The sequence below is a fragment of the Budorcas taxicolor genome, chromosome 24 (assembly GCF_023091745.1).
Source record: "Budorcas taxicolor isolate Tak-1 chromosome 24, Takin1.1, whole genome shotgun sequence".
Lineage (NCBI taxonomy): Eukaryota > Metazoa > Chordata > Mammalia > Artiodactyla > Bovidae > Budorcas > Budorcas taxicolor.
Genome location: NC_068933.1, coordinates 35,649,949 through 35,675,243, shown reverse-complemented (window position 1 = coordinate 35,675,243; position 25,295 = coordinate 35,649,949). Strand labels below are relative to the sequence as shown.

General features: G+C 54.4%; 1 protein-coding gene across 1 annotated transcript in view; it reads left to right on the top strand.

The window, feature by feature from the left end:
* Positions 1-1,015: 1,015 nt before the first annotated feature.
* Positions 1,016-25,295, top strand: part of SFRP1 (secreted frizzled related protein 1) — a 43,335-nt gene continuing 19,055 nt past the window's right edge. Inside the window, exons 1-2 of the mRNA XM_052661362.1 lie at positions 1,016-1,553; positions 6,251-6,328. Of these exons, the coding sequence (XP_052517322.1) occupies positions 1,028-1,553; positions 6,251-6,328 (604 nt within the window). The 5' untranslated portion in view covers positions 1,016-1,027. The remainder of the gene's footprint in view (positions 1,554-6,250; positions 6,329-25,295) is intronic.

The following is a 25,295-nucleotide window of genomic DNA, read 5'->3' as shown; positions in this document are numbered from 1 at the left end:
ACTAAAAAAAAGAAAACCAAAGCCAAAAAAACAAAACCCAACTGTCCTCCCCAAATCAACACCTTTGTGCGCACCCTTTCCTTCCACACTGCCTCGGGACTGTCGGAGGGCCATCATCCGGTTGTCTCACCTGGAAACGCAGCTGCCTTTTAAAGCCAGCAAACAGCAGGTCTCCACCTTCGCCGGGTCTTCGCGGGAACCGAGCCCCACCGGCCGGGGATGGAAAGGCAGACCTCCCTCGATACAGTCTTCCTGAGCCCCGGTCCGTCGGCAACGGCCCCTTTCCGTACTGCAGCCATAGAGAACAACACCGAGAAAGCAGTCTGCTGCTGCGTTAAGTTAGGGAAAAGTGACAAAAAGAAAAAAAAAAAAAGTGTTGATTAGCTCATGGACTTGCAAGTACTGTTAAGCGTCCTTGCTTTCCTGAGATCTGACTCGAGCTAGCCGCAGCGTTGCGCATCCTTTTTACCCTCCGCACATTTCTCTCCATCCCCTCTCTCCCTTCCTTTTTTCTTTCTTTCTTTCTTTTTTTGTGTTTTCCTCGTTCCCCCCCACCCCTTGTTCCTTCTTTTATTTATTTATTTTTTTTGGTTTTGTTTTTTAAGGGGTGTTGACCTGCGCTGAGTTCTGGGGAGCCGAGCCCTCCCGCCCGCGAGCCGATTGGCCGGCGGCGCGGGTGACTGACGGGCGGGCCCGGAGCGCTCCCGGCGGCCGGCGCTGATTGGCCCGCGCGGCTCGGAGGGCTCGGCCGCGGGAGCGCCGGGCACTCGGGTCCCGCCGCCTCGGGCGCCTGGGCCGCACTCGGGCCGCGCGCTCGCCTCCCCGCGCAGCTCTCCTGGGCCGCCCCGCCAGCGCCGGGCAGGAGCGCGCGGCCGCCCAGTTGGGCGCGGGTGCGGACGGCGCCTTTTGTCCCCGGAGCCGGGGGGTGGTGCGGGGTGGGGCGGGTGGGCTCCTGCAAGTTCGCGGCGGGACGCGCGCGGGGAGACCACCGAGGACGCCCCGCGTCGCGGGGGCCGGGGCGCCGAGCATGGGCGGCGGGCGCTGGGCCGCGGCGGGCGCGCTGCTGGCGCTGGCCGCCGGGCTCCTGGCCGCGGGCTCGGCCAGCGAGTACGACTACGTGAGCTTCCAGTCGGACATCGGCGCCTACCAGAGCGGGCGCTTCTACACCAAGCCGCCGCAGTGCGTGGACATCCCGGCCGACCTGCGGCTGTGCCACAACGTGGGCTACAAGAGGATGGTGCTGCCCAACCTGCTGGAACACGAGACGATGGCCGAGGTGAAGCAGCAGGCCAGCAGCTGGGTGCCCCTGCTCAACAAGAACTGCCACATCGGCACCCAGGTCTTCCTGTGCTCGCTCTTCGCGCCCGTCTGCCTGGACCGGCCCATCTACCCGTGCCGCTGGCTCTGCGAGGCCGTGCGCGACTCGTGCGAGCCGGTCATGCAGTTCTTCGGCTTCTACTGGCCCGAGATGCTCAAGTGCGACAAGTTTCCCGAGGGCGACGTCTGCATCGCCATGACCCCGCCCAACGCCACCGAGGCCTCCAAGCCCCAAGGTGAGGCGGGGGTCCCCCGGGCTGCGTCCCGGGTCTGGGGGACGTGCCCTCGGCCCTGCCCGACGGCCTCGAGAAGTCCGAGGTGGTGCCCGGCTTGGCAGCCCCGCGCGCGCACCCGCTGCGGGTCGTGGAGCCGCTGCCCTGGGAATCCAGTTTCCAGGAAACAAAGCTTTAGCTCCGGGTCCCAGGAGAGCGCTTTTCTCTCCTGGGAGGGAAGCGAGTCCCCATCGGAGCTTTGAACCCCGTAGACGAGATGCCCCCGGGGCTGGGGGCGGGAAACACAACCCAAACTCTAAATCTGGGAAGCTCTGGAGGGCCGAGCAAATGCTAAGGTGCAGCTTTGTTTATATTCTTAGATTCGAGGAGGATTTTTTAAAAATCGCTTTTCTTAGCTAGTCATTCAGCCAAGTAGCTCCTGGACTGGTGCAAAACGAGCCGAGGAAAAAAGTTTACAAACTGCAAGGCTGTTTCCTCCTTTCAGGTAACAGCTTTGGGGGACTTGAGGGAGGGGGGTGGATGGAAAGACTCTTCTCCCCCATTCTTGCATACCCCCTGCTTCTCTCATTCACACAAATCCTCAGGTAATTAGGAAGATACAATTGTCATTAGCTCATTGTTCCGCTCTCCTTGGGGAGCGGGACCGCAAATTGAAGACTTTCCTAACAGCCCCAGAGAAGGGCAGGAGGTTGTTCTCAGAACCCCCTCCCGCCTAAAGGGCAGCTCTTGACGGGGGAGGAAGGCACATCACCACACCACCCCCAACCCCCAGGCCACAAGACAGAGCAAAACAAGTTAACAAGCCAAAAAGAAAAAAAAGAAAATCCCCAATAAATCAACACTCCAGCACCCTCGCCTGACTTTGAGAGGAATGAATTCAACCCCGACCTCTTCGGAAGCAGAGTTGAGGCTCAAAGAGCTGCCAGTGATCAGAGACGGGGAGCCGTGTGCCCAGGGCACCCAGCGCAGGGCCCCCGTCTCTAGGGCTTTTGGAGGAAAGGGCTTAAGGTTGTGTGTGTGTTGGGGGGCGGTGGCGGGGGACGGGGCGGTGGAAAAACCTGTTGCTTGCTGGCTCAGCTTATCTCCAAGTGATGCTGGAGGAGGAATGTCTCCTGCGGGGCAGGCTCTCCAGAGTGAGGGTGGGGTAGTCCGGGGAAGGGCACCCTGAAACTTGAATGCCTTTGCTTATTTCAGGGAGGGCGGAGATAAGTCCAGAGTGGGGGATGTGGAGATGGGCTCAGTGGTTGGACTGGGCAACAGCTCGAGTTCTGGGCCCCGTGCTCGCCCTTTCTGGAGGTCTGCACAGGGTTCACCTTCGGCGAGATGCTGCCGGTACCTGGAGCAGACTAAGCCCTTGGTGTTTCGTCTGGATAGAACCCACGGGATTTTCCGTCTCCCCTCCTGGGAGAGAAGCCCAGCCCTAACCCCAGAGACCTCAGCCAGCTCTGCTGGGGCAGAGCCCACCCCCAGCTGCCCCTGTCTGGTACAAGAGGCGACAGAAACCTTCCGAGAGGGACTGGCAGGTGGGGAGACTGGCTGGGGTGCCTTCTTATGCACGGACAAGAATCCTCTTGGCTCGACGCCCCCCCCCCCCCCCCCCCCCCGCCCAACCCAGAGACAGGGGTGGTTGAGGGAAGGGAGACCAAAATCCATGCTATCTTCTTGGAGCCATTTACTCCTTGGCTGCCGCCCCCCTTGGCCCCCTCCCTAAGTCTGCCCTTTGCACCGTCTCCCCTCCTCCCTCCATCCCAGGAGTGCTCAGGTAGCCCACTCTGGATCAGCCACACAGCCGTGAAGGGGCCAGTCTGGGGTGGAACTTGGAACCTGGTTCTCCCCACCGTGTTTTTGGTGACAGGTTCTGAGGGAGGCACTGCTCCTACCCGGGACTGCAGCCCCCTCAGTGGAAGGAACCCCCAAAAGGCATCCCCTGGGGCTGCTGTCAGCTGAGCCTGGAAGTGGGAGGGATGTGTGTGTGCAAACAGGTCAGGGGGAGAGACCAGACTCCTGGTCCTCATCCCTTACGGCTCGTGTCTCCAGAATAAGAACTGGTACTTCTGGAGGCGACCAAGTCCACATGCTTGACTTTTATTCTTTATTTCTTTTTATTCTCTAAAATTAAAATGGGATTTTCAAAGCAGTGACATGTTTCCGAATGCCGGCTGGCTGGCTTCTGTTCATATACGGGGGCAAGTACTATTTAGGGTACTGGCGCTGGCCTTTGGGGCCACACATCATTTAAGATCAACTTGATAATGAGATGAGTCAAAGGAGGCTCCCCCGCACCCCCAAAAAGCCGAGGCTCAAGCTCCTTTAGCATCGATAATGGGAGAGGCACTTTTGTCATTCCTCCTCCCTGCCAGGTTTTACTGATCAAGCTCCGTGAAGGAGCACATACTTTTAGTTTTATTTTGTTGTTGTTTAGGCATGTTGTGCGTTAAATCAGCCTGAATGTTTTGTTTCTGATTCCAGTGTTGCACTCCTCTTCCTCTTAAATATTGATGAAACACAACACCTTTTGGTTTTTGCTTCTTTCACTTGAAACATTTTAAATGCCTCTAAAAACAGCCATCTCATCCTGCCTCTCTGGTGGATGACTGGGTGGGTTTGATTTTTTGTCCTCAGGCTGCCTGCTGCCACCCCCCTCCGCCCTCTGCCCCTGCACAGTCCAGAGAGGCCACAGATTAATATTGCCTTTCAGAGCTGGTTGTAAGAAAAGTTGAGGCGGGCTGGGGAACATGCACTGAGCTCATCCCAGCCACCTCCTGCCCCCCACCCCAGGAGATGCTGAGGGCCAGACGTGGTGATGGGACTGAGAACAATGCCCGAGTGGTGTGCAGAGCCCTGGGCTGCCAGTCAAGTCGGGGAACTCAGGGTGTCCAGACCAGTTGGTGTGAGTGAGCCGAGGGTACCTGGTGTTTGCATTCGGATAGTCCTGCCCTGCTGCTTGTTTGGCCAGAGTATAGTCATTGAACTTTGCCCCGTGATAACTTCTGTTAATTTTTTTAACCCAAATAAGGAAAGCCCCCCCAGCACAGTCCACACTCCCCAGCCAGGTACCACGGTCCTTCCCATATATGGTGGGACTTCCTTTCCATTTTTCTCCCCATGGAAGCCAGAATCAGAATGCAGAATTCCGGGTAAGTGTTTCCCTTTTATCAGAAACGCGACCTCTGGAATCCGATCTTAAGTTCCGGCTGAGAAGCACAGTTCCAGCCTCTGGGTCCAAAGATGGTCCCGCTGTCTTTTGTTTGGAGCACGGCAGTGGTTCCTGCTGCCGAAGGAGTCTGGCCAGCGTGTAGCCCTGGGCCTAGCGTCAAGGTGGGAGAGGGGTCTGCTAGCAAAGACGAAAGCGTGTGGCCTCTGCTGGGCCTCACAGGACCCTGCCTGGAAGCGGGATGTGGTCAGGCACCCCCTCCCAGGTGCTGGGGGACCAGCTGTGTCCCCGGGGGTGGCACCGGCCCCGGAGTGCTGTAGTTGACTCCCTGTCCGCCGTGGGAGGCTCTGCCCATTTCTCTGGACCACAGAAGTGCTCCAAGGCGCAGGAGATGCGGCCATAGGAGCCACGGGGGCGGGGTTGGGGTGGGTGTGTGGGGAGAAGGGAGGAAGCGCCTTGGCGGGAGTGGAGGTGCTCAGCCCACCGTCCTCCTTTGTGACTTCCCCAAAGCTTGTGGCCTCCGCTGCTGTGCTGCGTGGAGGCCCCTTAAGATGTGCCCAAGCTTTCCTACATCCTGGATAAAACCCCAAGATGTCTGATAGATGATGGAGGCGATGCTGATGCTGACGGTGGGATGGTGGGATGGTGGTGGTGGCGGCAGTGACAAGCCGCCTCCCCTTCTGGTGATTCCACTGGGTGGCTTTCTCCCAGCTCTTCCACGGGAGGCCCTTTACCTCCCAGGGGAGGGGCCCCTCCAGCATCTGCAGCATTTGGCCAGGAGGATCCACTGGCTCTGGCTTCCAAAGCCTCCTCCCCCTGGGGCCTAGTCGCCTCCAGTTCCCCCCATGCCTGCGGCACACACACCTCCTCTTCAAAGTACTTCACGGTGTGAAAACGCCAACAGAGGGTCTCCCTGTCCCACTCGGTCCTTCCATTTGGCAGCAGGGCCCCCCGGGCCCCCACCCAGCTCCTCCTGCTCCCCGCCCTGCAGGATCTTGCTGCAGCAGCCCTTCTGGACTGGGGTGTTCAGGGCCTTGGTTGGACTTTGTGAGTTTGGCTGATTTTCTTTCTTGGCTCATGGAGAGCTGGTCAGATGGATCGGGGAGTTTGGGAACACGAATAGGGCAGGAATCAGGCAGGTATTTCAAGGGGAGGAGAGAAAACAGGAGACAAGCAAACAAATAAACTAGGGTAGAAGTGTTTGGTTACAAGTCAGCTTTTCCCAGGGACCCACCACATCAAGACACGATTCACAGGACCCGCCCCATTCAGCCCCAGATGATGTTGATCTGAATAGCTGTACTATATTCAGTAGCTCTAGCTGTACTATATTCAGTAGCTCTAGTCCCTGAATTTTCAAGGAACTCAATGTCTGCCTGGGTTTCCAGGACTCGTATTTTCTGGGACTGCCCTTCAGAAATTCCGGAAGACAGTTACCCCCTTCCAGCCTGGTCCCGAGGCTGATCTCTGTCTGCCTCGGGGGTAGTTCCTCCAGCATCCTTGCCTCCCCGTCACTCAGCTCCTGTCCTCCCCTTTCCTTTCCTAGGCACGACCGTGTGTCCTCCATGTGACAACGAGCTGAAATCGGAAGCCATAATCGAGCATCTCTGTGCCAGCGAGTTTGGTAAGAAAGTGGCCCAGGCTGCCTCCGGGAGGCTGGGCATCCCTGGCTCCTCCTGGTCTGTGTCCCTGGAGCAGAGCCTTTCGGAGCTTCTTTTTGGAGATATGTGTTCTCTCCCTCCATCCTCCCCAGACAGCTGCTTTTCTCAGGCGGATGGAGACTAGATAGGGTGGGGAACTGGCTGCTTTTATGAAAAGTCAAACTTGGCTTCTGCCTTTCCGTGTGTGGGATCACTGGATGGGTTTGGAGGGACCTTCTCTGGGCGTAGAGGGAGGCAGATTTGGGGTGAGCTGGGGGAAACCAGGCTGCTGGGCTGGCTTCCCGCATGGCTCTTTTTCTGTCCACCCCTAGGTGTCAGCACCACGCCGCCCAGGATCGGGGAGGGGGGGTGGTCATTGGTGTTTAGGGCCCTGGGGGCAGGGGCTCTCAGGAACTTCTTGGCAAGTAAAATGACATCCCCACAGTGGGGGGAATTTCCCTCCCTTCTTCCCAAATCTCTCTGGGTTGAAAGGGATTCTGGGTCCACATTTGCAGCCCCAGGAAGAGGGCTGGATGTGGGCCTGGGGCCTGATCTCAGAGGACCTCCCAAGGGTGGCCCCTGTCGTCTGCTCCTCAGAAGACGGAGCCTCAGACACCTCGGAAGTGTGTCCTCTGGGAAAGGAGATGTGAACGGCATCCTTCTGAAGGGTGGGCTCCCTTCAGCCTGCCTCTATTTTGTATGGAGCTACATATAAAATAGAGGCGGCCGGGGCTGTTTTGCTAAGGACAGGTTCTTCCGATTCCAGCCATGGTGTCCCGAGGCTGGATTTGTTGCAGAATTCCTCCCAGGAAACATGTAATGGGCTTCCCTGGTGGCTCAGACAGTAAAGAGTGTCTGCAGTGCAGGTGACCTGGGTTCGATCCCTGGGTGGGGAAGATCCCCTGGAGGAGGGCATGGCAGCCCACTCCAGTATCCTTGCCTGGAGAATCCCATGGACAGAGGAGCCTGGTGAGCTACAGTCCGTGGGCTCACAAAAAGTCAGACCCGACTGAGTGACTGAATACTCAGGGCTGTTTTGCTAAGGACAGGTTCTCACAATTCCAGCCATGGTGTCCCCGAGGCTGGATCTCTTAGAGAATTCCTCCCAGGAAAAGTGTAAATGGTAGGTAAAGGAAATCTTTGTGTCTATCCAGGGCTACCTATTGTGGGTTTTCATTAACCAAGCATAGTAATGCACATGAATGGGCCTTATGCTAGCAAAGTGCCGTTGGAGAGCTGCACACATGTAAAGCTGAAGGAAAGGGTACGTGTGACATTTATAGTCTCAGGGTACTTGTCACTGTGACTGCAGGCAGGAGTTGGCCTGAGAGCTCCTTGAGAATGCACATGTTTTTCATGCCCTATTTCTGCATTAAGTATCTCTACCTGCCTCTTTGGTTCTTGGTGGATGAGCTCTAGGAAGGTGTGTCTACCTTGCCTTCTGCCGCTTGTGTTTGAGTCACATCCTTTGTTCTGTTTGCCATTTTAAATGAATTTCAAATAAATTGTAAGAGAGCACCTGCTGCAGTGTTTGCAAACTCTGATGACCCTCCTTCTGTCCGACCGGGGTGACAGTTGCTTCCTGAGGCTCACATTCTTGCTCCATCCAGGGGACCCCAATGCCCACGAGGCTGGCGGGTCTGCATGGCCCTAACCTGCCGGAGTGACAAGCTTTCCTTCCACAGATGGCACAAGATTCCTTCCCAAAGAGGCATTTGGGCATTGAGTAAAAGGCCATAAATAAAATCTCTCAGGAGTCCTCACCAGAAACCTTTTGCTGCAAAGGGTAGAGGGGAGGGACAGGAAGAATCAGCTTGCATGCGGCCGTGATCCCAAAGCATCTTTCCTTGGGCGGGGGTTGGTGGCGGGCGGGGGTGAGAGTGGGTGGGGGTGGGGTACCGGGGTGGGGGTGGGGCGGAGGGGTTGGATAATACTCAGCGGCTGCTTTTAGATTTCACCTACCCCCTTCTGATAGTGTAAATCACCACACTCTGAGAAGTTGACTCCCTGATGTTTGAGCAAATCCAGGGAATCCTATTAGAGCCATTTCTGAAACGTGGTGTATGAGCGGATGCCTGATGCCGGGATCCCATCTCCCGGGACCCAGTGTGCGAAGGAGGCGGTGTCCAGTCACTGATTCATGCGTCCAGTCGGTCATTCAGCATTTCTCGAGCTCAGAGCTCTATGCTAGACTCCATGTACCCAAATATGGACCTAGCATAGCTGAAGATTTAAATTTTAAAAATTTCATTTTTAATTCCGACCACACATGAATCGGTCATTTCCTAGAGAATCGTAGAGACATATAACTCGCAGCCTGAAAGGGGCGCTGTTGGCGATGCAGGGCAAAGGATGTTCCGGCGCTTTGGGAAGAGAATCGGTTGTCTTTCTGCTCTGATTCCCTGGAACTCGCCAACCTGAGTTTGTTGAGGGGCTTTGTGGCAGCTCGTTAATCTAGAGTCATTCCCTAGGTGTAGGCTGAAGAGGCAAACCTTGGGAAAGAATGTGAATGTGAAAGCTGACATTTGAGTGAAGGGCAGGGGTCTCAGGGGCCTGGGGTAACCCACCTGGGGAGATGACTCCTCCCCACGCCACAGTGGGTGCCAGTAGGTTCCTTCTGGGTCGGCTGGCCACCTGCTCCCTGCAGCGTGCAGGCGAGTGTCTCTTATTTTAGTAACCAGTCTGGGCTTGGCCAGTCTGAGGAACAGTTTGGCACTGTGTTCCTTTCGCCCAAAGATGGTTTCCTTCTTGAGTGCCTAGAACTTTGGAGTTCTCCTGGGTCCTCTGGGTCATCCTATCAAGTCCACTTATTTCACAAAGAAGGGATCTGACCTGCTCCCCTGGTGTTCTCTTTCTGACACGCTGCCTTTCCCACTTAAGATGAACAGCCTCGGGGCTGGACGCCAGACTTCCCTATCTGGATGCAGGAGAGACTTTTATGTTGTGTGTGTGTGTGTGCGTGTGTGCGTGCGTGTGTGTATGTGTGTGTGTGTGTGTGTGTGCGTGTGTGTGTGCGTGTGTGTGTGTGTGTATTGTATTCTCAGAAGGCAATAGAGAGGATTTTTTTTTTCTCTCTCTCTCTCTGCAGGGGCTGAGTTCAGCTCTGCCCTTCTCAGCACCCTGGAGGATGCAGCCTTGTTGAGAAACTTGTTTCCTAGCTCAGTTCATTTCAAGTGAGGGAGGCAGTCAGCCACGCTGATGGGATTCAGTTAGGAGACAAAGAAATGCAGCGAGGCAAGCTGATACACAGCCGAGAAGAAAAAGAATGCTTTACTCCCCACTCGAGGGATCAAACTTTGCATTAAACGGCCTTGACATCCCCGGTGGGAAGACGTCAGCTTGTTGGAAGGCTCTTTGGGAGCTCGGGGAACGAGGGATCCATTCCTTCGGGGTCAGCACTCCCGAGCCCTCTCCTGCCAGCGGTCATCCTCAGACTCCTTACCCGGCCCATTACTGCCTCCCTGGGAGGTGCGATTCTAACTCTCTGGCAGTTCTGCCTGCCCACTGGCTCTCTCCACCCCACACTGTACCTCCCACAGTTGAGAGTACATTTCCACCCACCCCCCCACCCTCCCCCGCCCCCCTCGACCCGCCTCACCGACAGGGAAAGGCCTCAGTAGAAACACCTGTGGGCTGATGCTCAGGAATGCAGCTGGATCAGCCCGGATCAAGCCCCAGATGTGTGGCAGCCCAAAGTTAGCTGGGGAAGAGGTTCTGAATTAGCTTGGCAGCCAGGGTGCCTGCTGGGCTCCATTCAGGACGCCTGGCCCCCGCCGCTTGCTCTATCTCTGCTTTTCCTGCTCCGTGACAACAGAGTGCTGCTGTTTTCTCCTTGACGCGGTCAATATATTATTTGCGAGCTGCCACACTTAGTAATCCTGCTGTTAACAACTCAGCACCCATAACCATCTTTCCTTCAGCCCAGCTTATCCCAGGGGATGGGAGGGTCTGATTTATGATGGCTGTGGGGCTAGGACCACCCCCTCCCCCGGCTCTGGCCACTCTCTCGAGCTTCTGGATCTGTAAACACCCTTAAAGCTTTTCTGGTCGAAACGGGCAGAAAGCATCATATACTTCTGCTAAGATCGTTCACAGCTTCCTCTTGTGCTGGCTTTTCTGAGATTTCAGGTGGCTGCTTGGTTAGTCCAGTGTTTTCTGGCTGTGGGAAAAGATTTCTTGGCCCCCCTAGAAATTTTTCTTGCCTTCTGAACATTTTTTTTTCATTTATATGTTTTCTCATAAACAGTAAAACTGTACATTGTAACACTGCTGCTGCTGCTAAGCTGCTTCAGTCGTGTCCGACTCTGTGCGACCCCATAGACGGCAGCCCACCAGGCTCTGCCGTCCATGGGGTTTTCCAGGCAAGAGTACTGGAGTAGGGTGCCATTGCCTTCTCCAACATTGCAACCCTAAACTGAGTCAAAGAGGAAAGAAAAAAAAAAAGGCTCTCACTGTTAGCATTTGGGAGTATTTCCTAGAAGAAACATTCTCGGCGGTTCCTGGACCTTCACTAATTTGTTCTCACTCTGCCGCATTCTGCTTTCAAGGTGTCTTGGCTGGGCTACTGTTTGGAGGCACAAAGTTTTACTCGGAATGTTTGATTACTTGCAAAAAGTAGGCTCAGCCTTTCCAAGCCAAACCTTGGGTTTCCTCCTGCAGAGGAGGAGATGTAGCTGCCAGCAGGGTAATTGGAGCGTCTGTAAGCTGCTTGAGAGCAGGGTCTGTCTCTGGTACCATATTTTACCTACTGTGAGACACCCATTGATTGCGAGATGCGCCATCCATCATGTGTGTGATACCTTGCCTACACGGGGGCACATCCTTCGTGTTAAAATGTGAAAAGAATCTGTGTCTTAGAATGAACAAAACAAGGCCTGTGTGTACTTAGATCGGTGATTGCACAGTTCCACGGTAGGCATAAAATAAAAGTTTGTTGGACTTATGTATGGATGACAGGATATGACTGGGAGATGGAAATTGGCCTTTTTTTTTTTTTTTTTTAAAGTGGTTGAATTTTCAGCTTATTTCCTGTTAAGTAACTACAACTTTATTTTAGGATGCATCATCTGAAAATCCACCAAGATAGATAAATATAGGAGTCTTTAACTCCAAAAATATGATAGGAAGTATATTATTCTGAGTATAAATCCTAGATTTTCTACGGTATGCATAAAGTGCCTTTCCTGAACATTCATAATTGTTAACTGGGCACAAGTACATTTAAATCATAAGACTGGGCTGTATTTAAGTGAGAAAAACAATGTCAAAATTATTTAATATTAAAATATCCCCAGATGAATACAAATTGGGATAATTTAGACTTACATTTCAACTCATTGTACAGGGTGGCCTTTTTTTTCCTTGACCTAACCATTGTCTATCCTCTTTTTTGGCTGTTATTACATTCTACTAGTTCTTATGGAAACTTGGAGAATAGACGAATGATATTGTTCTGGCAGTAAATGCACCGTGTAGGCAAAAAACGGAGCATTGGTTTTGTTTTTCAGTTTTCTTCTTTTTTTAAAAAAAAGAAGTGTAGCTGATTTACAGAGTTGTATTGATTTCCCCTTTACAGAAAACTGATTCATATATAAACTTATATATACTTTATATACATAAGTATACACATATACACTTTTAAATATACATGTATATATATTTTTCATAGTCTTTTCCACTATGGTTTATGTGCTACACAGTAGGACCTTGTTGTTCATGGCCTTCTTTTTTTATATAAGGAGAAAGCTCCTTTCCAAACGAGTATGTGCAATTTGTTTATTAAGTTTGAGGGAAAGTACATGCCCTGTTTTGGGTAACTGAGTGTATATGTCAAAAACAAAACAAAACCCTAACATCCAAAAATCTAGTTCAATTGATTTATCATTACTCAGTTGAAGTAAAATTAAAAAGACACACAGATGATGGCAAGGTAACCCCTGGGTGGAGTTGTTGGGCTGAAAGCAACTGGTTTTCGTTATCCCTGAAGGTCTCTAAAACACACAGCCCGTCCACAGATCTGGTAATAGTTGGAAGGAGTTGTGTGGCGTTTCAGGTTCAAGGAAACAGAGTCAGCCCTTTAAGTGCCCTGGCAATGCAACTCTCAGCCTGAGGTCCATCCTGAGTCCTCCAGGGACTCAGGGGATGGCTTGTTCTGTGCAGAGACCATGGCTGAACCCTCGAGCACCCTTGAAGCCCGTGAATGGGCCTGGTGGGTCGTGATGGTGAGTCCCTGCTCACCCACGGACTCGGAGTGGAGAGCTGGGGCCCTGCCTGGGGGCCTGCCTGGGGGCATCAGGCCCTGGGCAGATGAGTACCACTCTGCGCTCTGAAGCCATGTCAAGGAGCTGTGAGCAGAAGCTGGGAAAGGAGCTGACTTTCCCCTCTGTGAGCACCCCATCTGCGCATCTCATTGTCTTCTGGCAGGAAATACTTAGATGAGGTGGAAGTCCATGGCAACTCTTTTCTTTAGCATATTCGACCCTGAGGACGTATTCTGAACTGAGACTCAAAAGCCAGGAGGCACCGGTTGGGGCGGCACCCTGGGAGCTGAGTTCATTTCTCCTTCTGCCCCGTTCGTACACCTGGCAACGCTGGGAAGTCTCGGAACCTCTCCAGGCCTGTTTCCCCATAAAGTGGCAGCTGATACCCCAGGATGGGTTTTCAGGAGCAGATGAGCTGGTGTATGGAACCCAAGCCTAGGCCCTCACACTGACCAGACTCACTGACTGTCCATCCCGGTGGTCTTGCCAACGGTGGAGTAGCCCAACCCAGCCCAGCCCTCTGTCCCCAGCAGGCGAGGCCTCCCTTCACCGGAGAAGCTGGGGCTGCAGCTCACAGGCTCTGGGTTAAAACCTCTCCAGAACCAAGCGCTGTTTCTAGCTAGCCCTCCTGTGGCTGGCCTCCTGCTGGGATGGTGCTCTAGGTGGAGGCACTGTTGGTTCAGGACGTGATGGCTTCCCCTCTTCGGTGATGAGTGCAGCTCCAATGAGGTCATTTCTTGAGACAGTCAGTTGCCAAACTGCATGGTTTGGGCGCTGTCTGACGTGGTTTTCAACCTGCCATCCTGTGATTCTCCTGTTGAGTGGCTCTGATCCACTGCCTTGCTCTCCTTAAACAAAAACAAACAAAAAAAAACTTTGCTGTGATAAAATAGACATAACATAAAATGCACCCCTTTCATCATTTTTAGGTATACAGTTAGTTCGGTGGCATCAAAAGGGTTCACATTGTGATACAGGCAGCACCGTCCCTCTTTGGATATTTTTCTTCACCCCAAACTGAAACTCTGTACCCAGGCACTGACCACTGCCCCCTCCCCCCGCCTCCTCGCAGGTCTCGGAACCCCCCACTCTATTTTCTGTCTCTAGGACTCTGACGATTTCAGGTACCGCATGTAAGTGGAAGTCTGCACTGTTTGTCCTTCTATGTGTCTGGCTTATTTCACTTAGCATCGTGTCCTCCTTATCATTCGATGTGTATATAAACAGTTATGGAGAAGTCGGGGGGCAAGGGAAGGGTTTACCCTCGAGTTCACCTGTGTTCCTTGGAGTCTTTCTGGGGGTGGGTACAGAAGGAGGGGGGTAAGGGATGAGCTGAGATGAGGCGGGCTGCCCACCCATTTGCTCGGGTGCTGTCTTGCTCCTCCGTACCCCTTTGTCGTTGTGAAGATCTGATGGGCTGGATGGGACCTCAGAGATCAGCCAGTCCAAGGCTGTCAGCTTACAGATGGAGGGAAATAAGACTCAGATAAAGGTGTTACTCATCAGATGGCCCAAGGCCACTCCATCTGGCATCCCTTGCCGTTTTTGTTCCCAGCAGCTCTTAGCTGGGTAGCTGGTTCGGATTCCACACCCTTCCTCCTTCATGTTCCCTCATGCCCATCGCGTTCCCATTCTGCCAGGAATGGGAGAGGAAGCTTTCTGGGAAGGGGCACTGGGTGCTTTCAGAGTCTGCCCAGTATAAACGGACTGATGTCTGTGCCTGACACAGGGAAGGGGCTCCGTAATCCATTGGTTTCTTTGTCATGAGGTGGGTCATGCCGTCCAGGAGAAAGAACATAGGCTTTGGGCCAGAGAGACTGGGATGAAGTCCCACCTTTATACGCGGAGTAACTGCAAGGAGGTCTCTTAGCCTCTCTGAGCCTGCCTCCGTTGTCTGTGGGCAGTGGTTCCTGTGTGGTTGTGTTGGGAAGAGAATTGGGTCAGTCAAGTGGATTCAGTTCTTGGACCATGGCAGCGGCTCCAGCCGTGACCAGTATTATCTCTTCTTATTGGAAAGAATTATTTCAGGGTGGAAACTGGCCTCGGTAGGAGGATTGGAGCGCTAATAAAATCAGCTTGCTTGGCACGAAGTGTTAGGAAATGGAATGGAATGTCCTGGATTTCTGGTTAGTAGAGGATTAAACCGGAGAGACCTTGCACAAAACCCGTTTAGGAGAACTTTTAAAAGCTTTTGACATGGCTTCAAGGTGCTAAAGTTCACATAACCAAAAACAAACCAAACCCCAGACAAACCAAACGAAAAGCAACCCTATACATACTAGAAGTTAGGCAGTCCAGGCTTTAATTAAATGACACCCTAAAGTCACCGTAAGACTGAAGTCATCGGACAATGATGGCCGCAGGGCACATGGAGCTCAGATTGAGTTTTTGCTAATCCCAGGACACGCCCACAGAACTTTGTTCTTTTGTTCTGGGGTGATTTTTAGAAATCTTATTCCTGATGAGAGTTTTTCTGCTCCTAATGTGTTGAGTCTAAGGGAGCTCTTTCAGCCCTTGGTGTTGTCCACTTTTCCCAAGCTCTGCCTCTGCGTAGTTTTTCACATTTCCACCCACCCCCACCGCCAGCAGGTGTGATAGTTGTGATATAGACAGCCGTTAGCGAAAACATAGGCCATATTCAGAAGCAAATGAGCATTTAAATATTGGCTAATTTCTTCCAGTTTTGCAGAAATGAGCCAGAAGCTCCCATCCGTATTTATTTTTCAAAGGAGAGCAAGTGGCCAAAGAGATGTCAGGCCTTCGCCCTGCCCCAGCCTGCTTGGAGCAGCCAATTAAACATGCATTAGCTTTGGAAGGCTGCTCAAAGACCTATAGATTGCACTTGAAATCTTTGTTTAGTCTTTCAGGAACACTGTCACATGGATGATTTATCAAAGAAAGTTGTTTATCTGGCAGTAAAATAAACTCCGGGCCTGTTCAGACGAAGGTTTCCCGTGAATTTCTACCAAGGTAAACACTGGTAACTGGCAAATTCCGTGTGAAAGCCAGATGCACACGATAAATATTTGAGCTACAGCCCCGCGGTGTCCGAGGCCCGGCCTGTCACCGGCTCTGTCACTCTGAGCACAGCCCAGAGGCCCTGGCCTTGCAGCCTGGCCGCCGGAGCTGCCCCACATCGGCCTCCTGGGGCTCAAGTGCCACTTAGTGCTGGCACCGCGGCCTCCCTGGCTCGGAGGGGGCCAGCCTCAGGCCCCTCCCGCCTGCTTGCACTCACAGCCCATCCAGAAGTGGCCAGTTTAGGCTTCCCTGCAAATAGAGACCTGTTGAACCCAACTGGCAGGAGGCTGGGTGTGTTGAAGGATTTGGGAGCTGGGGCGTGGTGGTCAGGGGTGGTGCCTGGTGGATTCTGGTGAGCTAGAAGTAGGGTCTCAGAAGGCTGAGATACTTCCTGGGGGTCTCTGGCTGTGCTCCCTGGGGGTTGGGGGCCTTCATTTGGGATTAAGGAAGGGGCAGGTCCAGCCCTGTGAGGGCAGTGTGTGTGTGCCCTGGGACCTGTCTGAGCGAGGCAGGGAATGAACAGATAAATGGGGATGATGGAGCAGGGGGAAGCCAGGCCTTGTAGGTCTTCCTGAGGAAGATACTGCAGCCGATGTTTATATTGACCTTTCAGGGAGGGGCTGAGTTATCAGCTGCTTGTTCTCAGCCCCAGAGGCTGGAGGTTTTGGATCACCCTGGTCTTGGTCGGGGTCCTTGTGGCATGGCTGAGTTGAAAAGTGTCTGTGGGCACCACCTGTGACCCAGGCTCTGTCCTGGATCCTGCCAATCCTGATTTCCCTGGTGGGTCAAGGAGGAGAAGCAAGGACCCGAGAAGAGATGACGTTTGTTCACCTGCAAGGGCTTTCGGATGGGGGTCTGCACTCACGACTCAGTCCTGAGAGCAGATGGCATTGGTCTTTCACCCCTCGCCGCTGGAGGGGCTGTGGGTGTGGGAGGCTGGCTGCTTCGACAGCTCTTCAGGGATTGCGGTGCGGGAAGTGAAATCTTCCAGGCCTGCAGATACTTAGAGGAATAAAGGAGTATTTCTTTAGGGCAGGAATTAAAGGGAATCATCGACCACAGATTCTGAAAGGATGTCTGTGAGCTGGAGAGAGATTCCAAAACAGTACTTTGGCAGTGGGGAAAAATCAGGAAGCAACTTCCCTAAACCAGGCTTGCTCTCATTCAGGCAGGATTACCAGAGGGATTTTTCTCTCTCCTGTTTTCTCCAGCCCTTCCATGAGCGGCTTCCCTGGGACGTTTCCTCCTGGGGGTCCCTCAGATGTGTTTTCTGCGCTCTCTGAGCCCTCGGAAAGTGAGTTCACCGGCTGGTGTGTCTTCCACCACAAATCCAGTTGGCCTCTGGAGCTGGCTTTAGGGCTGAAAGTGAAAGAAAAGTGAAAGTGAAGTTGCTCATTCATGTCTGACTCTTTGCGACTTCGTGGACTGTAGCCTACAAGGCTCCTCCATCCAGTGGATTCTCCAGGCAAGAATACTGGAGCCAGTTACCATTTCCTTCTCCAGGAGATCTTCCCGAACCAGGGATTGAACCTGGGTCTCCTGTATTGCAGGCAGACACTTTACCCTCTGAGCCACCAGGGAAGCCCTTAGGGTTAGGGCTGAAGGAAATCCCTGCTTCTGTGACTGTGGCTGCAGAGCTAGATACGGGGCCTGGAATAAGCATTTGAAACCCTCAGCAGCTGCTGGATGCCCCTCCGCGGAGCGAGTCCCCTCCTGCAGCCTCCACTGGGGCCTCTCGGACCTCGGTTTGTGTCTGTGGCTTCCTGTGGTCTCAGCTCCCGATCGGGTCGGCAGATCCAAGGACCTGGAGGATGAGACAGGCCAGGGCCAGGCTCGTCTGTCCGTTTTCTCACTTTGGTGCCGGGTTCTAACTTGTAGGCCTGTGGGAGGGGCAGGGTCTACAGGGGAGCTGGATACATCCAGAGCGGTTCTCTGGAGGAAATGAAGGTGACTGCAGAGAGTCCCTGGTGGCTCAGACCTGGTAAAGAATCCACCTGCGATGCAGGAGACCTGGGTTTGATCCCTGGGTCGGGAAGATCCCCTAGAGAAGGGCATGGCAACCCACTCCGGTATTCTTGCCTGGAGAATCCCCATGGACAGAGGAGCCGGGTGGGCCACAGTCCATGGGGTCGCACAGAGTCACACATGACTGAGCAACTAAGCAAAGCATAACACAGCAGACAGTGAAGAAAGGCATCCTGATGTAGGAGAGGAGGGTGGGAAAGGAGCTGGGACTCAAAACAGATACCGAAAGTGAAAAGGGTTAGTCACTCAGTTGTGTCTGACTCTTGTGCAACCCTATGGACTGTAGCCCACCAGGCTCCTCTGTCCATGGAATTCTCCAGGCAAGACTACTGGAGCGGGGTGTCATGTCCTTCTCTAAGGGATTTTCCTGACTCAGGGGTTGAACTCAGGTCTCCTGCATTGCAGGCAGATTACCGTCTGAGCACCAGGGAAGCCCAAAACAAATATTAATAGTATTTAAAATTTCCAGGATGCTTGCTCCTTAGAAGAAGAGCTATGACAAAACTAGATAGCATATTAAAAAGCAGAGACAACAGCTGTCAAAGGTCTGTCTAGTCGAAGCTATGTAGTCATGTATGGATGTGAGAGTTGGACCATAAAAAAGGCTGAGTGCTGAAGAATTGATGCTTTCGAACTGTGGTGTTGGAGAAGACTCTTGAGAGTCCCTTGGACTGCAAGGAGATCAAACCAGTCAGTCCTAGAAGAAATCAACCCTGAATATTCACTGGAAGGATTAGTGGATGCTGAAGCTGAATCCCCAAAACTTTGACCACTTGATGCAAAGAGCTGACCCATTAGAAAAGACCCTGATGTTGGGAAAGATTGAAGGCAGGAGTAGCAGGGCGTGACTGGGGATGAGATGGTTGGATGGCATCACCGACTCAATGGACATTAGTTTGAGCAAACTCTGGGAGATGGTGAAAGACAGGGAAACCTGGTATGCTGCAGTCCATGGGGTCACAAAGAGTCGGATGCGACTGAACAAATTTTTTTTAAAGAAGTTACTTTATTGAAATATAGCTGATTTACAATGTTGTGTTAGCTTTCACTATACAGCAAAATCATTCAGTTATCCATGTATATACATTCTTTTTCATTATGGTTTATTCTAGGATATTGAATATGCTTCTCTGTGCTCTACAGTGAGACCTTGTTGTCTGTCCAGTCTCTGTGTAATAGTTGGCATTTGCTCATCCCAGCCTCCCAGTTCATCCCTCCCCACCCTCTCTCCCCCTTGGCAATGATAAGTCTGTTCTCTATGTCCAGGAATCTGTTTCTGTTTCATAGATAAATTCATTTGTGTCATATTTTATATTCCACATATAAGTCATATCATATGGTGTCAGTATTTTGTAAGTTGACAAAACCTGATTCAGGTAAATCACGGGTAGAGAAGGTCTCCTGTGTTTTGCCAGCTGATTTGGCATCCTGTTAGGGCTCGCATTGGGCAAAACTCAGGGGGCGCTCAAGGGCTGAGTTGAGGCGGGAGGAAGGAGGCAATCCCTTCCAGGTACCTGCCCCTGGAAGGGTGCTGGGATCCCAGAGGGAGCAGGATTTGGAGTGAGCAGGTGTGTTACAGGAGTGACCCACCCAGTGTGGCTGTGGGCCAGAGGCAAGAGGCCCCACCAGCCCGGGGAGTGAGGTGGTCTGCTGTGCATCACTGAGCCCGTGAGGGCAGCCTCCAGACCATGTGCAGCCGCCTCTGTAACAAGGAGGGGCTGACCGGAGAGTCACAGGTTAGCCTCGGTTCTGAGATAGGGAGGCTCAGATGCCCACCATATGCCAGGTGCCAGCGAGCACCTAGCCTCTAGGGCGACTGCTCCTTCCTTCACTCTTAGCTTGCTTTCATTTAAAGACAGGGGTGTGATGTGTGCCCGTGTTTTCCTTTAAAAACTTCAATGATCCGCCGAAGGCACGCACTTTTGCATGGATGTCATCCACGCACTCTTGCACGGAGTGTTGGGGTTCTGCTGAGGACACAGCCCTGCTGATACTCTCGCTGCCTTTGCTGGCTTTGGGATCTGCAGACATCCAGAAACACAAGTGTTTGTTATCGTTTCTTCCCAGAGTCTGGGAGGAAGGAAGTCCCCCCACGGTCAAAGCCAGAGAGAGCAGCTGTATCCTCCCTGCGGGTACTCTGCCCTTGGCAAGGAAGGTCAGACCTCAGCCAGAAGGTAGCTTTTACCAGCACACAGGTGCTTTTTAGTGGGGGCAGCTCCACCCATCTTTTTGTGTGCAGCTTTTCAAATTGCATTCTCAGTGAGAAGGCCTGGGGCTTCCCTGGTGGCGCTAGTGGTAAAGAACCCACCTGCCAATGCAGGAGACTTAAGAGACATCAAAGGGATCAGACACCCAGGGTTTGATCCCTGGGTGGGGAAGATCCCCTGGAGGAGGGCATGGCAACCCACTCCTGTGTTCTTGCTTGGAGAATCCCATGGACCGAGGAGCCTGGTGGGCTATAGTCATGGGGTTGCTAAGATTCAGACACGACTGAAGTGACTTAGCACACCCACATGAGCTACCTCTTGGAGGCAAGCAGCCCGCGTTTTCAGGCCTCAGTTGGAGCTGGTGGGAGCTGGGGAATGTGGAGGTGAACTAGGGGCAGGGTGGAGTGTTGGGGGCGCACGGTGTGTCTCCAGATGAGCTCGTAAGAGAACAAGGACACCTCCCCCTCTGTCTTCTTGGAGCCAGCTTGAGGCCAGAGCTTCATTTGGGGGTGGGGGGCTCATGTCGGGTTCATGTGCCGTCTCTCAGGGGCCTGGCACCCAGCCCCTCTGTGCCAGTCGGTGCGGCGTTCCTGCCCTCAGGAGGGAAGTGGGTCATGGAACCAGCCATGTGCTCGAGTTAGTCTAAGGCAAATTGAATTGAATGGAGGCTGTGTCTGGTGCAGACTCAGGACTGGTCATGTGCCGTTGGGCAGGATGACCGGGGTGTGGTTCCTGCCTTCAGATGGCTGACCATCTAGAAGGGGCGGAGGGGAGAAAAGGACAAACATCAGATCGAGTCATCAGTGCTGAGATCCATCAATGCTGAGATCCCTGTAGGAGGGAAGCCCTGGGCTGCGGGCACCCAGAGGAGGGAGCAGGTCTTCCTGGGGAGGAGGTGGGAGATGGGGTGGCTCCAGAGGGAGGACACCTTGTACTGTCCTCTGAGGAGCTGCTCGAAGCTTGGCAGGCTAAAACGGTGGACGTCGGAAGAACATTCCAAGGGGAGGCCTCTGCAGCGGCCAGGGCTCAGAGGCGTGATGTCACCTGGTGCCGGGGAGTGGTGAGCCTCTGTGGTCAGCTTGTAAGGCATATGGGGGCGAGTGTCTAGAAATGAGATGCCTGGTGTTGGGGAAGTTCAGCTTGGGGCCTTGGATGCTGAGAGGAAGGAAGGGGCTTTTTGTCTTGTTGGCCGTCCTTCAAGCCCGGCCAACAAGACATCAAAGGGATGTCTTGTGTGGGGAGCCCGTTTTAAAGTGAAGGCCTGGGGTGGGGAGCAGGGAAAAGAGAAGAAAGGGGGAGGAGGAAGGTGAAGGGGGCGATGCTCTGTCATCCACGGCAGTGACACAAACCTCAGGCGTCTGGGGGAGATGTTGGGGTGGGGGCTGTGGGCTCAGGGCATCTCTGGCCGGGCCGGGCCACCCGCTGGAAGGAGCCCCTATCAGGCTGTTCGGGTGAGCTCAGCACGTGGCCCCGGCAGCCGGGCAGGGCCCTTTGCTGTGGTCAGGACCCCGGGAGACCTCTGGCGCAGCGGGGCGGGAGCCGGAGTCCACCGTCTGTGCGCACGCGGGCCAGTGCAGCGCAGGGTCATTACGAGCCGTCGTAAACCCCCCCAGTTTCTCTGCAGACCTCCTTAGCGGCGGACACGTGGCGCTGGGCAAGCCGGCCCGGGACTGCCGGGCTGCATCGGCCCAGGTGTCTGGGGCCTCCCGAGGGGAGAGGCAAGGGGCTGCAGCCCCGGGACCAGGGGGCAGCCTGGGACGGGGTGCGAGAGCGATGTGTACTCGTGGACTCACGTTTGAGTGTGTGTAGGGGGGTCTGAGGGTGGGTGTAGCTGTGCGCTGCACACGCACGTGTGGGTCTGTGCACAGCATGACTGCCTGGCGAGCATGCGTGCTAGCCGCCCCTCCAGGGGCTGAGCCTCCATGGGTGAACACCAGAGGCCTTCTCCCCCGCCCCCTCCCCATCTCCAGAGGGGCGCCTTCCATAACCTGCCAACGATTCCCCCCACCCCGGGTCCGGGAAGACTCTAGAGCCCGGGAGGGACTCCTGGGCAGCTGGCCTCCGGGCATGCCCAACAGCCATCCCTGCGGTCCAGTCCCCCGTGTTTTGTTTATTCCTCCAGACGCTAGCCAGGCCGATTTTTGTTAGTTTTCAGTGTTCGCAGCAAGTCCATTTAGAACTGCTCGTTCTCTGGGTGAGAGCCACTTCCTTGGTGGATTCCAGCAGTTCGCAGGGATTGTCGTAAAGGGCAGTGGTGTAATCCCTGGGACAGAAAAAAATAGTCCATTGGGAGGAACAAGCAGGGCCTGGGGCATCGGATGGACCTGAGTTCAAGGCATGGTCCTACCACTCACTGTGTCAGCTCTGGCCAGCTGCTTCACCACCCTGTGACTCAAGTTTGCCCGCCTGGAAACAAAATATCCACTCAACCATAAAACAAAACTAAAGCCTTCTGGGCTTCTCTGGTGGCTCAGCAGTAAAGAATCCGCCTGCCTGTGCAGAAGACACAGGTTCGATCCCTGACCCAGGGAAGATTCGCACACTACTAAGCCTGAGCTCTAGAGCCCGGGAACTGCAACTACGGGGCCCCAGCAACGCCTGAAACCCGTGCGCCCTGGAGCCCGAGCTCCGCAACAAGGGAAGCCTGCGCACCGCAGTTAGAAAGGAGCTCTGGCTCGCCGCACCAGCAGCGAAGACCCAGCCCAGCCAAAAGTAAATAAATAAAATTATTAAACCCCCCAAAGTTCTGTGCGAGAGGACGTGGGATGTGACAGACCGTGATCCGGGTCCTGGAGGCCCTGTGCGCTGGTTTCCAGCGTTGATGCCGCCGAGCGGGGCGAGTGCTCAGCGTCCCTTAGGCGGTGGCGGCCGATGGCGGGTGTTGTGCATAGGCAGGAGCTGTGAAGCGTCCGCCGTGGGCTGCAGGCATCATTGCCGGATGCCACGGCGTCAAGGTTGGGTGTTTCCCGCTTTCCCTGGGGCCTGGAGATTCTTTTCCTATATCCTCTTTAAAATGACGAGGCTGCCTTTGCCTTTAAGGACAAGGATCGGGGGACGGTGGTTGAGAGCTGGGACCCGCTTGCTCCGCGAAGGGGAGTCGTGCACTGTGTTGCTCAGATAGAACCCGGCTTGTTGAGGCAACAAAACCTTGACTCACAAGGTGGTGGGGTCCCCACCCCAGGCACTGTTGACCGGTTGGATGGCCTTTTGCCTGCACTGGGCAGGAGGCGGGAGACACAACCCTCTGGTCCCTTCCAGAGGGATCCCGTGGGGTCCTCCGGGCACCTGCTGGCTGAGCTCCTGCGGGCAGGCTTCCCTGGGGCGGGTGGGGGTGAACCTTCCTTCTCAGGAGGACTTCGCGTGATTTTCTGGAGGTCAGTGGAGGAGCAGCAGGGCTCCCCAGCTCATTGGGGCCCCCAGCATCCTGGGGTACCAGCCTCGAGTCCAACCTCACACATAGACCCTTCAGGAGGGCAGGGTTGGCACCACGGAGCCTTGAAGCCGTCTGGAGATGTGCGTACTTGTGATGAACGCCAGAGGGCTTGGAGCCCCTGACTCCTAGGACTGGTCCTCTGATTGCCAGGGAGGAGGCTGATGGAGCTTGAATGGAGGTGCGGGTGGGTCTCCCTCCTGCCTCCTTGCAGGTGGGACCATTTGGTACCCCATGCTCTGGGGATCATCTTTCCTGGGGACTTGGCCTTCCCAGTTGTGTAACTGAGTGTGCAGAGCGGGGAGGCCGTGGAGCTTGGCCGGCTGCTTTAGAAGCAGGCAGCGTGGTGGCCGACGGGGTTTGCGGGTGACGGACAGGTCTTCGCCTGCAGCCTTCTCTCGTTACGGACCTAATGTGTCTTCTGGCAGGTTTCCTCATTCTAATTATCAGACCCTGTGGAGCACCAGCACTTTCCTCTGCTTCTGCTCACATCCCCATCCCAGTCCCCCCTTCCCCAGTGGGTCGGTGGGTGGAATCCCATTCCAGTGCCTCCTTTCCCAGTGGGTTGGTGGGTGGAACCCCATCCCCGTCTCCCCTTTGCCAGTGGGTCGGTGGGTGGAATCCGGTCTGGACCAGCTGAGAACCCTCTGTGCTCCTTCCTTGGGCCCAGGGGCCTTAGCATGAGGAGCACCGGCCAGAGCTGAGAATCTGCCTGTTCCTCCCAGGGCGCTCTCAGTGTGGAAATTCCAGGGGGGCCTGCACCCCAGAACTCTGACACAGACACTGACATGCAGCTACTCATGTAGTGGCTTTTGGGGTTGCTGGCATCCCCCTGGGTGTGGTCATCAGGGGTGTGAGATCCGACAGCCCATTTCTGTGGGGGGGATCACTCTAGTGAGGGGAGGCATAGGAGCACTTCCCTCTGTTCAAGCCCCTGGCTCACCCCAAAACGCCCCCAGAGGAAGGCAGGTTGGGGACTCACCCGGGCAGGCCCCAGGATTGCTCAGCAAGGGTGTCCTGGGCTGCGGAGACATGGGGTGCCAGGCCTCAGCCTGCTGTTCTGTCTGATGGGTGGTCCTGGGTCGGGGGAGGGGCTAAGCTCTCCTTGAAGGAGTGGGAGGCCGCAGAGCGATCTCTGCCCCGGTCTTCTCCTTTACTGCAGCCACGGCTTCTTGCAGGAAGGGCCAGATCTGAGAGAGAGAGAAAGAGCTGGGGTTGTACTTTTTTAGCATCTCAGTTTTCTGGTTTGGGACATTTTGTCTTGGCCTCTGGGAGGAGCAGGATTGCTTGTGTTTGGAGAGGGGGGGGCCAGGCCTGCGTGATCACGTGGTGTGGGAGCCCGTGGGGCTGGGGTCCTCTTTCTGAGCTGGAGTGTGTATTGAAGGACAGTGATTGGGGACCGAGGGAAGAGGGCAACGGGGGCCTGGGTTCCAGTTCCCGATCAGCTGTGGGCGGTTGAGACCAGGGTCCTTCCAGCCCCTGTTCACTGATCACAGCTTGGCCGGGTGGCCTCTCTGACCACACGTTGCTCTCAGACTGTGCTTCTGTGTTCTGACTCTGCGTCCTTTAAACACACCCATGCCACGAAGCAGAACCTTTCTTCAAAGGAAATCTTACCCTGCCCTCCATCGTAGAAACGGGTCCACAAAGACCTCTGGGCTGGAGGAGGGTGTCCTGGACCCGGGTGGACTTGGCCACTTCTTATCCCTGGAGCCTGACTGACACTCTTTCTAGAGGTTCCTGGGCGTGTGAAAGGATGTCTGACCTCCAGGAAGAAGGGCTGCGCTTATCTGATGAGATACGTGTCCTGCATTTTCTTCCTGATGGACACTGGGGCCTCCACCCAGGGTGCCTTATGGGTACGGACGATACCAGCCTCTTCTTACAGGTGTCCACCTGCTCACCAGAGGTGGCAGGTACTCTCCGTGGGAGACTCTAGCTGTGTCTGCGGCGGGCTTGAGTTTGGCTTATAAGACTTTGCTAGGGCTGAGGGGACATTGACTGCTGGGGT